We start from the raw sequence: 13308 nt of genomic DNA on the forward strand, positions 1-13308 counted from the left end.
TTATGTGAAATTATAAACGAATGTTTTTTCAGCTATTAAAAAATGCATGTGCTTTCTCGCTCTTTCCGATTTGATGATAGCGAAAAAGTAAAGGTAGTCCTCGAGATACGTGGGTTTCTAATTTTCAAAGATTTTTGTTTTTAATTTAATTGTTTTTAACATGCTATTTTACCGAACGTGCTGTGAAAATTTTGCAAGGAGTTTGACAGCAAACGTCGCACGTCAAAATCGTTGCCATGAAATGCAGGACAGATTATTGATGTGCTCTTTGGACCGCACCCACAACTCTGATACGGCTCTGGCTATTGTTAGGCAAATCCGACTCCGGCAAAATCCGAAAAACTCGGAGTCATCCGGAGTCGCCCAGAGTTGTTTGGAGTCGGAGTCATCCGGAGTCGAACGGATTCGGAGTAATTCGGAGTTGTTTAGAGTCGATCGGAGTCAACCGAAAACGGAGCTGGTTCGAATCAACAGGAGCTGTCCAGTGCAATTTGCTTGTGATCAGGCACTTCATTTCGTTGTGGTTTTTCACTTTGCACGTGCATTTCGTATACTAGCCCGTGTGTTGAAGGCCGACTTCGGCTGACTCCGGTTGACTCCGACTCCAACCGATTCCAGACGACTCCTAGCAACTGCGACAACTATGAACAATTCCGAATGACTTCGGACGACTCCGGACAACTCCTACGATACCGAACAATTCCGAACGACTCCGGGAAACTCCGGACGACTTTGACCCTGAACGACTTCGCACGACTCCGGACGTTTCCGAGCGACTCCCGGTAATGCTGAGCGAATCTACCTTATATATCTAAAGAACTGTTAAATGTCAAAAGCGGAGCGCCGTTTATCCAGCGTCATCGGGGCCAAGGTGTTATAAATGACAAGGTGAAGTTGTTCAGAGCAAAATGACATTTCTCGACTTGACATTTCTCTTCCGGGGGCTCCGGTATAAAAATCGGTGAGGGCTGGTGCGGGGTAATGAAATTTGTATGCAGAGAGTGACAGATGTCCCCCACAATGTCGCCCAGCAAAAGCGATAAAAATTAACCTTCTAAATACATTATCCTTGATCGGGTCACAACCCGGATAATAGAATAGCACGGGTAATGAGTAAAAGAATAAATGTTATCACAAATTCCGACGTTATCTGTCAAATCCCATAAATTTGACAGGCCGTCCGATAAAATCGCAGGCGAAAAAGCGTTGCCACGGTCCTTAGTTTTAGGTCCCATAGCCCAAACCAATTGTGTACAGCTGTAAACATACGGCTGTCAAGCGGAAAAGCAACATGGCGCGTGTGCTTTGTTTTGATCCAGTGGTGCACCAACCTTGATGGTTAGCAGAGTTGTGCGCAAACCGTGAACATCGTGCAAGGAGACTAAAACCAAACCTGACAAAACCTTGCTTCAGACTCCATTGAATTCAGTTTAAAATGCAATAAGGCAAAGAGCGGAAAAGTGCAAACTACCCACAATGAGTAATATGTAGCGTGCCGATAGAAGAGAGTGTTGCATCCTACCGAACTGTCCGTTGTCGTTGGTTAAAATGGACATCGGAAGAGTGGAGCCTGAGCCGGTTAGCTGCGATCAATGCCTGCTGTGTCAGTTAAACAGTACCGATCGAAATTTGGTAACCGAGCGGCTCGACTCCGGCCAAGGCACCGTAGCGGATGTTATCTGTAAACATTTTTGGCTTTCGGTATGCATTTCCAAAACCTGCAATTTTATGTATTTGCTTCTTGTTTATGGTTTAACATCGTTATTTTAGGCAGCGACATGCACAGGCCGATACATCTGCACCACCTGCTGGGATGTGACGTATTCGTTTCACAAATTCTATCTCGAAGTGCAACGGTTGCATTCACCACTAGATCCAGCCGCGGTTAAGCAAGAGCCACCAACTGCACCAACCCAAACAAAGCAGCAAGCGGACACAACGAAAGCCGACCAGCTCGTCTGGCTGAACGAGGGCAGCACGCTCATCACGAACGTGAACGAAGTTTTCGTGAAGGAGAGCTTACCAGAAAGCGACGATGAACCGGCCGAAGAGGACGAAGATTCCGACGAGGATGCAAACATTCCTTTGGCAACGCTCAAGCAGGCAGCGAAACCGACCGCCACGGAAACGCTCGTACCTCTGCAGCAGGATGACGACGGCACGGCAGGAAACGCTCCATTCCCCGGGGTAGGTTTGTCCTTGTGCCGCATTAGCGGCAGTTCGCTGGAGCTGCTTTGCCACGATTGCTACCGGAAGTCGAACAATGCGAACAGCAGCGAGCGAAGCAAGGAGGGAGCGCGCTTTACCTTTGCCGCACTGCTGAAACACTACCGGCAGGTACACGGCAAGCCGGGGTACGCGGTGTGCTGCAATCGAAAGTACACGCGGCGACGGTCGCTCAAGATGCACCTGCAGACGCACGGCCGGAAGTTGGTGTACCGGTGCGTGCCGTGCGGCATCAAGTTCCGCAAGCAGGAGTCGCTGGACGAGCACAACCTGCTGATCCACACGTCGGAGGAGGAGAAGCGGTACCGGTGCGACAAGTGCGACAAAGCGTTCGCCACGGAGCATCTGCTCAACTCGCACGGCCTGTGGCATGAGAATGTGGCCAGAAAGAACATCACCTGCAGCGTGTGCAACATTTTGTGAGTATATGCTCAGTTCAATGACTCTTTCTTTGTCGGTTCTGTGAAAAACATTCTCTCTATATATTGTGTATCATGCTGAAATTAAAACCCTTGAAGTACAATGTCTTGTTTCTCCTGCTTTTAGCTTCACCAGCCAACCGTCGCTGAAAAAGCATCGCGCACTGCACCACCCTTCGATGGAGAGCAGCGATGTGAGCGTACCCTCCACCAACGGCAGCACTGCAGAGGCGGTCGACGATGAAAAATTAGTCGCCTCGCAGTATCGCACCCGCATTTCGGCCACGGAAATCGGCGAACAGGAGAAGCTGATCCGGCGCCACTGTCTGCTGCACTGCAGCCGGTGCGCCTTCTTCGGCGAAAGCTTCACCCAGCTCAAGGAGCACGCGGCCGAGGCGCACGGGCTGCGCAGCTGCGACGTCGTGTGCTGCGAGCGCACGTACAGCAAGCGGCAGTCGCTGTACGAGCACTGTCTGGTGCACGAGAATCCCGACTGCTTCCGGTGCGACGTGTGCGGCAAGAGCTACTCCAGCAGCCGGAGCCTGCAAAACCACAAGTGGCGCATACACACGCCTGCGGCCGAGCGCCCGTTTCGCTGCGACGTCTGCGGCGAAACGTTCGTGAAGGATTATCTGCTCAAGCAGCATCTCGTGCATCATTTGGCGAAGCACAAAAAGCTAAACCACTGCGACGTGTGCGAGCGCTCGTTCACGACCGCGACGGTGCTCAAGTGCCACCAGCAGACGTACCATGGCGGCGGCTTCGCCCTGATCTGTGATATCTGCGCGAAGGGTTTCAACAGCCGGGCGTTGTTCGAAAACCATCGCCTGACGCACTCGGTGGAAGGCAAGTCGCAGCTGAAGCATCAGTGCGAACAGTGCAAGAAATGGTACGCATCAACATTGGAAACAGCGGAGGGAGAGCGTGTGTGTGTGTTTTCTACTATTCTAACAACCCCTTTTCTAACCCGATTCCGTTCAGGTTGCGCAACAAGAAATCCTACCAGCAGCATCGCATCCGCTGCCACACGAACGACGGTCCGGTGACGTGCAAGTTCTGCGGCAAGGAGTCAGTGAACGCGAGCGCCCTCAAGTCGCACGTGCATCTGCATCACGCGGCCCGGCCCGAATACCCCTGCACGCTGTGCGACAAACGGTTCAAGACGGCACTGCGGTTGCGGGAGCACGAGGCGACGCACACGGGCACGGCACTGTACCGGTGTCCCTGGTGTCCGCGCACGTTCGCCTGCGGCTCGAACATGTACAAGCACAAAAAGGCGGGCCACCCGCTCGAGTGGGCTGCCTCGGTGAAGCAACGGTTCGGCGAGCGATGAGTGCAGCGGCTCTCGGCTACGCAAAGGCTGGACAAGCCGCGATTGCAATGGATTGCCGGTGAGCTTTTGGAGCGTTTCTACGAGTCGGACGGGAACAGAGGATTGGTATGATTGTAATAGGTCTGCAGGAAAAGGAGGGCAATAATGCAATTTTTAGATTACATTAGTTAAATTATTAAATACTGCAATGATTGAATTCCGGTGTTAGTGGTAAGTATCGTCTATTTAGGATTTATAGGAATTTGGTTGGTTAGCAAATCCTAATTGAACAAAAAAACGATCAAAATGTACAAAAAACGATCAAAATTGCAAATATTTGAAAAAATCCAGATTTTTCTTACATAAGAAAGAAATATCAAGCCGTATTATTACAGCTACGTTATTTTTAGATTACAAATTTTAATATTTTTATTTGTTTTATGATATTTTGAACTTGGATTATAAGGGATATCAAACTCGTTCCAAAAGGGGGTTGTTTTTCAAAACTGTTTCATCAAAGCTTTTGCAAAGCTTATACTCAATTGGAAATGTGGAAAATCTTAACATGTTTTTGGCGCTCAACCCTCAGAACTATAAACAAGTTCGTGCGGTTTTCAAGCGAAAATGGAAGTTTTATTGTGACAATTTGGCAGTACATGAAATGGTCAAAGTATTTTCCTTCGCGAAAAAAAAACTTTTTTTCCTTTCTTTTTGGTAATCTACGATTTTCATCGTGAAACTTAAGCTACTCAGTGAACCCTGGATGGTACAAACCATCCATTTTTAGTGTTTCTTAAAACTCTTTTCGTCGCTTGTGTAAAACGGGGTTCGTCGCTTGCTGCCCAATTCCCATATAAAACGCAGTTCTCTACCTTTTGGACCGTTTTGCTTGTTTTTAATCGATGGGAAATTACTGGCTAATATACTTGAAGTGTGTCAAATAGGGCGCTTCGATATACTTCTCCATAGTTTCAATGGTGAAGCAGAGTTCCCTGCCCAAACACACTTTTTGTTACCAAAGTTACCTTGTGAGGAGCTTACAATAAAGATGTTACATTAACTGTAGCGATATTACTAGCAGTGAAAAGGAATGCCTAATGATGGCGCTTTAAAATGGCTTAATGAAACAATGACCTACGCTAAATCCGCACGAACGCATCGATTGTCCTGATACTTCTCCTGCTTGATCGTTTGACACCCCCCTCTGCCACCGGTCAGCCTAGCTCCTCGATGTTTACGTGTATAACCAACCTCCTCCCCATACGCTTCGGCAAAATGCGAAGGAAAAGGCTTTCGTGTTGCCATTGTTGGTTTGTTTGACAATTGTGTTTGATTTGTTCAATTCATTCATTGGAGGTAAATTTGCCAACATTAGTCACCGTTACTGTCACTGCACATTCGGTGAGGGGGGAGGGTATAGTAATTTCGCAAATCCTCGTAGTCCTCTTAAACAAACTCACCCTCATTTCCATCGTACCGATTGCATAGGATTTCACAATCACATACCTAGCAAATCACTTATGTTTTAACACCGCAATATTATTCGATTACCTATTTGCATAGCAGTGGTTTGATGCAAATGTTACCTTTTGGACAGTTTGATGACGTATGTCGAGTAATTTCATAAAAGTCTGCAATTTTCACTGTTTGCATTCATTAAAGATGCATCTTCAATATCACATTTTTCCTTTATAGTGAAGATATTCAAGTTAATCGTTAAGTTCAATGAAATCCTCTTGGCTGCATTTAATTGCACAGAAAACTTAACAAAAATAAAATCCTAATTGTACGCAAGCAACCACTGCATCAAATCTGTATAAACAAATCAACTATGCAGCTTATGTAATGCATATAATGTGAATTCACTCTAGAGAGGGCAGTAATGCATTAAAATTTGACTAACTCTTAAACATTGGCAATTCAAATTGTTCAACCTGTAAGCGTATTTTACTATCAGTTCATGTTTTTTTTTTTACACGCGCTGTTTACTGTCACACAAATCGGTGTTGTCCTAGTTTTGTTTTCCTTTTCTTTCCAATGATTTTGTATCATTTATGAACGATACGCCCAACACGTTAACGTGTGTCCTAGTTTCGATCGATGAGATGTAAATTTCTGTTGCTGATTCCCGTATCTTCGATGCCAGTATACTGGTTGGATGATTTGTGTCGTCGGTGTTGACGGTGTTGAAATTATTATGTTATCATCTTCAAAGCAAATAACACAGTTTTTTTTCTATTTCATTATTAGAAAATGTATAAAAAAAAAATGTAAATGTGTAAATGTAAAGTAACGACTCTAGCGAATGCTTGATTCACATCGAACTATGTAAATTGAGCATATTGTTTGTTGAATTTGTTAACTACATGTTTAACTGGACGTTCTGGGATCGTTGTCAGCATGGTCCTAAAGGTTGAAACAAACTCACTATATGTGTACAAAATCATAGCTGAGCATTTGGTGGAACCTAGTACAGCGTTGCATCCCTTGTGAGATCTCCTATTGCAGAGAAGAAGAACTAGAAGAACTATCTTTGAATCTATTGGACTACATTAAGTTCTCTCCGTTTGTTTTTACCATTCCCTTATAAGCTATAAGCGGAAGAGGAGTTTTCTTATTGGAATAAATTGGAAGGAATCAAACGACGGAGAAACACACAAATCAGTCAATCCTGGTCCTCATAATCATGCACATAAAAAAAAAAAACAAAAGATGCCCCACGGGGACACTGTTGAGTGTTAGTTTGTGCGGTGTGTTATTTGACTATTTATAATATTATTATTCGTCAATCGATTTTCGTTTATTGTTTGAACAATAACCAAGCGCAATGAACCTGTCACACACGCATACCTAAACATTCTCTTTCCCCCTTTTTGTTTTTGGTGACTATTTTTCCTGGTAAGAAAAACAAACACAGCTCGAAATGCAAATACGTGGCCTAGAGAAAGTATGTAAACATTCCTGGGCGTGTAAAGCGGCAGCTATTTTTTTTTGTTAGAGCCCGTCCGCGACCATATTATGTCAAAGCCTGTACGAGGTTCGGTACGGGGAGCAGCATGGGGAATGCAAGGGAAGAGGGGGGGGGGGAGGGGGATGCCTTGTTGTCTCCTGCTGGATTTTATAACACTGATTATGCTACATCGTTTTTTTTTCTTCTTTTCTCTTCTTTTACCAATCAAATGACCATCGAGGGAGCTGCATTTAGGCCACACATAACACAACATTGACATCGATCCAGAAGAGATGGAAGAGGGGGGGGGGGGGGGAGGGGGCGCCCAAAATTAAAATATTCATTCCGACCCCTTGGGTGGAGCATTACGAGGGGAGGCAGAAGGGGGAGGAAGGTGTAGTGAATAACCACACGGGACGCGAATGAATGGAATCCGGCGTAAAACAATAAAATTGATCCACCGAAAGCTTCCTCCTTGCCGCCGCTCGGTGGCGTTCGGTGGCTGGGGAAAGCGCGAGCGGCACATAGGGCGGCAGGCAAGGTGCAGCAGAAGATGTTACGCGCCACACCACGCGACGCGGCGCTGGCAAATAGAAAGAGAAAAGCTAATCTTTAAATTAACACCCAGCGGGCGGGCGCGCGCGCATCCCCCCCTTTGCGCCAAAGCAGTGCAGCGGCAGGAAAACTGATAACAACCGAACGCTCCACGTGTGTGCGTACGCAGGTCGAAGCAATTGGCAGTGGTGGCGCAGTAGGAAAAGAATAGACTTCAGCAAATAGTGAAAAATCAACCCCTACTGCCCCTAGAAGAGCACAGGGGGGGACCTGGGGATCGGCGGGGTAGGAAAAACATGTTGCGTGCGAAGATGCACACAAAAACGCCAGCTGGGTAGGGAACGGTGTTGCACACCAACAACAGCAACAACAAAACAAAAAGGCTAAAGAGCGAAGAGCGAAACGGAGCGAACAAAAAACACGGCAATGCGAAACGGTATGGAAGTGGCCAGGAGGGGGTGGAGGGGGAGGGGAGGGGTAGGAGGAAGCGGACGACACACAGAGACGCCACCGTGAGTGTGCGCGCGCCTCCAAGATGAGACCGATCAGCCAGATCAAAATGGTAAGGCGGGAGGGGGGGGGGTGGGGAGGGTGCGGGCCAAGACCCAAGACTCCCCGCGGACGACGCTCCGGCGCGCGTATATTGAAAGTGAAACGCTAATGGTACCTACTCACCAGCAACAACATCTTCGGCGTGGAGAGAGAGAGAGAGAGAAAGAGAGAGGGGACGACGAATGAGATCGTTGTCTCCGCACGGCTCCACGAGCTTCGGGAGCTCAACGTCGTCTCCCGCGTCTTCAAGCTCCAATCAACCCTCTCCATCCCCTTCCCCCACGCCCCCACCACCCTCTCCACACGGTGGGTTTTCGCTGGCGGTACCGGTTTTTCGGAATGCATTCACCACCTCCACCAAACAGCCCGGGCACCAATAGGGCCTAGAGCGCGCGCGCGCCCAAGATCTGGCGGCGGCGGCGGCGGCGGTGGCAGCGGTGGCAGGTGCTGATGGCAGGCACTACCAGCCCGCCCGTGTGTGTGTGTGTGCGTTTTTTTCTCTCTCCTTTCCTTCTTTGCCGTTTGTGCCGATCGACGTTTTGGCTCTGGGCCGCGCGCGCTACCATACCATACCGGTGGACGCGCAACGTTCAGTAAGCCGCCGACTGCGCACAAGAGTAGTTGCCGTCTCCTCTCTATCGAAGCAGCCTCCTCGAAGCGTCTCGAACGGGTGCCGTCCGTACACGTTCGAGCCCTACCCTCCCCCGCGAAGAAACAGTTTTGCGACATTCTCTGCAGCGGGTTGGTTATTGATTTGTTTGTTTGCTTGCTGCACAGTTTCCTCGCTTGCCTGCCCGCTTAAGTCGCCTGCGCATACGGTAAGCATACGACACGGACGATCCGCCGGGGAAGGATCGTACACAGTGGGGGAGCTAGCGGGTTGAAAAAAAAAAGCCATCGGTGACGAGTTAGCTACGGGGGTCCAGCGTATTGAGCAAAAGTCAAAGTCTAGAAACAAAGCTCCCTTTTCACCAGCCTTCCATCTGCATCTCGCCCTCCTCCTCACCCTTTCAACACGGTTACAAAACCTCCCGTGCCATGTTTGGTGTCTCAGAAACGAGATCTGTAGTCTCCAGGTCGCCTATTAGTGTCTAGCACCGTCGTCGCCGTTCAAGTGTGATCTCCTCTCCCCGTCCACCATTCCCCCCCCCCCCCTCCCCTCCTCAGCCTCCGCCAACCGAACTGCATGTGCACGTGTCTGTGTATTTGTGCTCGTTAGTATTTGTGTCTGTGTGTGTGTGGTGTGTGTGTGTGTTCGTATACTAAATTTGAACCCGAACGAAGTTGGCGCTATTAGAGAGCACCCCGCCTTACCCTCCTCCGTGCACGACAACACAGCATCACAATCAACAAGAAGAAGAAAAAGACAAACTACCCGCGAAAAGCGCAAATGGAATTGGAATGCTGCGTAAGACACAGATCGCGAATGCGTGTGTGGGGGACTGGGGCGGAAGGGAGGGAGGCTAACTTTGCCCCGGCCGAAGGGAGCACAGAGGGACGGGGGGACGGGGGTCCCTTAAGGCATTCACAGACTGTCATGGCAGTGATGGCGCGAGCGGGTGAGAGAGTGTTTTGGTCTGTTCGCGTAATTGTCTTTGACTTGGTGGCCTAGATAATACTGACCAGCGGTGGGGTGGGGCGGTTTCCACACGCAATCTTTTAAGAAAAACAAAACAGTCACCTCCCCGCGGGCGCCGACGCATTTAGTTTTTTTGTTGTTGTTGTTGTGTGTTTTTTGGTCCACCCCCAAATTTGCCCTTTTGCGTAGGTCACTGTCCCCAATTTGCTATCTTTAGGGGAGAGGAGGATGGGGGATGGAATTGCGGAGGGGTAGATTTTTCCAAAAGCAAACCTTTCTTTACCACTAAGGCAAAAACAAATCATTGCGCAAGAATTGCCAAAGGCGGAAGGCTTCCACAGGTTCGTTTCCTAAGTTGGACGCCAAGTCACCCGAGAGACTTCAACGGGAGAGAGTGTCGGGAACCTTATCCCTGACAGTAGTTTTGCTTTTTTTTACACTTCACCATGCGCTATACCTGCAGCACCAGTTATTATCGGGTACCGTATCTCGCGCGCCCCGTCACCCGCCTCGTGTGCCCGTCGCAAGGATAAGTGAATGGCTCGGGACCGTTTTCTTTTCGAAATTCGTTCGCCTTCTAAACTTGCGAAGCGTGATCAGCGTCTCCAGTCCGTGGTGTGTTTCTGTTAACGCTAGTGTGTGTGTGTGTGTGTGTGCATGTGTTTGTGTTACTGTATGCTGTCTATCGCGAAGCACAAGGTAAGCCTAGTTGGGGGTTGCGCGGCCCGGAATCTTGCGCCCCGCCTCATAGACAAAACGCCGAAAGCCCCAAAAAGACGGGAAGGCGCTCCTCTTCGGCCGGTTGTGCAGGCCGATTCACCCCGTCCGCGACCAATCTCTCTTCAATCAACCAAACCGACGGGCTGCCGATGTGGCGACAAGGAAGCGACCGATCAAAAAAATGCGCTCTCACTCCGGGGCGGCGGGGCGAGGCAGTCTAAATTCCTCAGTGTGCGGTTCTAGTTCGTCGGTTTGCAACGAGCGTGTGACGCCCGCTACCACTGCGAAGCTTCCTGGTGGTGCGTTCGCAGCACACAGGTGAAGCGAAAACCACGCACCACTAGCAGGTTGGCTAGTCTGATAGCACGGGCCAGTTGTGGTGTAACCTTCACTTTGCCTGGCCTACTGTTGCCACCGCTGCCGCCGTTGCCGCCGCCTGCCGTCGATCGTGATCATCGATCCGATCCGGTGTCTTGTACATAGATCTATATAAATCGGTGTCCTTCACATTTTGTCGCTATGCCTAGGCATAGTTGCAGCAGCGGCAGCACCACCGCCACCAGATTGTATATAAAGCGGCAGTTTTCCCTTTCTTTTGAGGCTGAACTGCACTCTAGCAGTGCCGGTCGCTGCGTAGGGGGGTTTATAGGTAACCGGTAATCGAGGTGGCAACCTCTGCTGCAACTCTACGCCACTCTACGCAGCAGCAACAACAACAACAACAACGACAAAAAACTAGTCTAGAAAGAGAGAAAGGAAACTCCGGTATCCGTTCGACGAGTGCGTTGCGCGAGAGCTGTCCGCGAGAGGAAGCCGTACCCATCCGCGTTCGAGCCTACTAGCAGCAGGCTGCTGCTTCCCTTTTGCAATTGTTGCACCATCTCGTGTCGATTTCGCTCCCCAGGTGTGTGTGTGTGTGTGTGTGTGTGTGTTGAGCCGGAATTAAGCCTACCAAATTTTGGTATTTTGTGCTCGGTCAGAGAAGGGCTGTGAAAATGGAAAGTGTGTGCGTGTGTGGCCACAGTTGCTGTAAGCTGACACACGTAATGTGTAATAAGATCACACACCGGATCACACTGGATCCACGGCCAGAGTGTGGCGACGAAATGGGTCGTCTTTCATGCGGAAGAAGCGTTGAGGGCGCGCGCACTCATCCTCTTCGAGATGTCACCCAGCAAGACGCCCCATAATCAAGGGAGAAAGGGACAAAAAGGGAGAGTGTTTGTGGCATGCACAGCCTCCCTGGCATTCCTGACCGATGGATCGGCAAGCGTCGTCTCCTCAATTATCTCATCTGTCATGTGGTATGGTCAGGTTATATAAGTAATTTATTATGTAATTATCATACTGACCGAAGATGGTTGTGCTTGTGGGGAAGGGACACTCACTGACTCTCTCTCTCTCTCTCTCTGTCTCTGATACCAAGCGTGCGCGTGTTTTCGTGTATGTGTCAACATGAGTCAACTTTGGCTGCGTTGACTAAGTAGTCAACTGGTCTCCCAGGGGGTAGCGCGTGCTTTGGAATGCGGCGCGCTTGTAGTAACACCGTACGGCAGCCGCAGCCGTCCAAACGGTCATCAGCTAACACCTCCGACCAATAGACCACAGCGCACGCTGCCAGCCTCGCGATGAAGCAATCCGCCGTAATGCGAATGCATTTGGCCGTTTGTTTCTAGCAGTTTGGCGCCCGTGTGTGTCTGTGTGTGTGTGCCTTCTTTCCATCAAATTTCCAGCAAAACCCGCGCGGCGATTGCGCACTCTTGCGCATTTCTCCATCTCCTGGGAAAGAAACCAACCGAGCACACTCGCTCCCCCAAGAGATTGGGTGGCAAGTTCCTATTGTCTCGTGTGCTGCTGGGCGGTATTTTGTAGCCTGGCTCTGTGTGTGTGTGTATATTTGGTAGTGCAGGCGCCACCAGGTCACAATGGTCCGCAACTACCCTTCAACTGGGTGAAACAAAACCATCAAAATGACGACACATGCATTGTCCATTATGTTCGGAACTGAGACATTTGAGGTTAGGAGAGGGTTGAGACGAAAGAATGTGTGTGTGTGTGTGTGAAGGCGATCGGACGGATCGGAACGATCAATTTTTGCAGCACGCAGTTGTAGGCGTAGCTGGCAGCTGGCACACTGCACACCGGGGTAAGCATTCCAGACGAAACGTCTGTGCCCGACTTGGTAAAGGTTGGGAAATTAGGCCTCACTGCATGTATCAATAACGGCCTAATAGGCATTCTTGGTCCTAGGCACGGCATCGGGATGTTTAGCAACTCCCGAGACCTTTGAGGCTTTGGTCTCAGGAATTCAACAACACCAGTAACTGTTGAAGTTGTACGGTTGTAGCATGAATGTTTGCTTACATTTCCTGAGAATAGTGTAACAATAGCACTACTAATTGATGGAAGGGAATGGATGAATCATTTCCTACTTTTAGTATCTCTGTAACAAACTCCCTGGTCACAGATCTAGCAACTAGAGCAGTATCTTGAGCAATCCAATGACTTCCAGACCTGTAAGTCCGGAATTCCTCAACATCCGTAGCCATGCGAGTTTGCAGAGATTGTATGGTAATTGTTAGAATACGTCTCGATCTCCTACATCCTGATACTTCATATACCGGTAGTGAATTGCGATTCAAAACCTGTCCTCCGTGCTCCGGAACCACTCACCAGCTACCCAAGCCAATGAATTAGTCGACCCGAAACTAACAATGGCGTTCGTTCAGTGGGTTGTAATGGAATGGGAATTGGACGACCCAGGCCGTACCTTGGGTGCCTAAGCTATTCTAAGACCTCTACACAGACAGAAACAAAGCAGCTCGTAGGAACTAGTTCAGGCTTTTCAGCAAATTATTCCTTCCCGATCAGCGCGTTGTTTGGAATTCAAAAACGTCAGCAACCCTAGAAGCTTGCAAGGCATTGTATGAAGATTTGTTAGAAAACAGTTTCCTAGATACTAGCAGCTGTACATACAAACCGGTAGTGAATCGAG

General features: G+C 49.1%; 2 protein-coding genes across 2 annotated transcripts in view; both read left to right on the plus strand.

Annotated features, from left to right (window-relative positions):
• Window positions 1-210: 210 nt before the first annotated feature.
• Window positions 211-4512, plus strand: LOC120957518 (zinc finger protein 845-like). Its single transcript, XM_040379769.2, has 4 exons — window positions 211-1701; window positions 1771-2645; window positions 2773-3534; window positions 3627-4512. Exons 1-4 carry the CDS (start codon window positions 1549-1551, stop codon window positions 3976-3978), a joined length of 2142 nt encoding a protein of 713 aa, XP_040235703.2. The 5' UTR covers window positions 211-1548; the 3' UTR covers window positions 3979-4512.
• A 3993-nt stretch (window positions 4513-8505) lies between these two features.
• The window catches only part of LOC120957105 (mucin-19-like), a 30041-nt gene continuing 25238 nt past the window's right edge, over window positions 8506-13308 (plus strand). The window contains exon 1 of the mRNA XM_049610027.1: window positions 8506-8832. The gene's annotated coding sequence lies outside the window, so the exon portion shown is untranslated. The remainder of the gene's footprint in view (window positions 8833-13308) is intronic.

Source organism: Anopheles coluzzii, chromosome X (genome assembly GCF_943734685.1).
Source record: "Anopheles coluzzii chromosome X, AcolN3, whole genome shotgun sequence".
Classification (NCBI taxonomy): Eukaryota; Metazoa; Arthropoda; class Insecta; order Diptera; family Culicidae; genus Anopheles; species Anopheles coluzzii.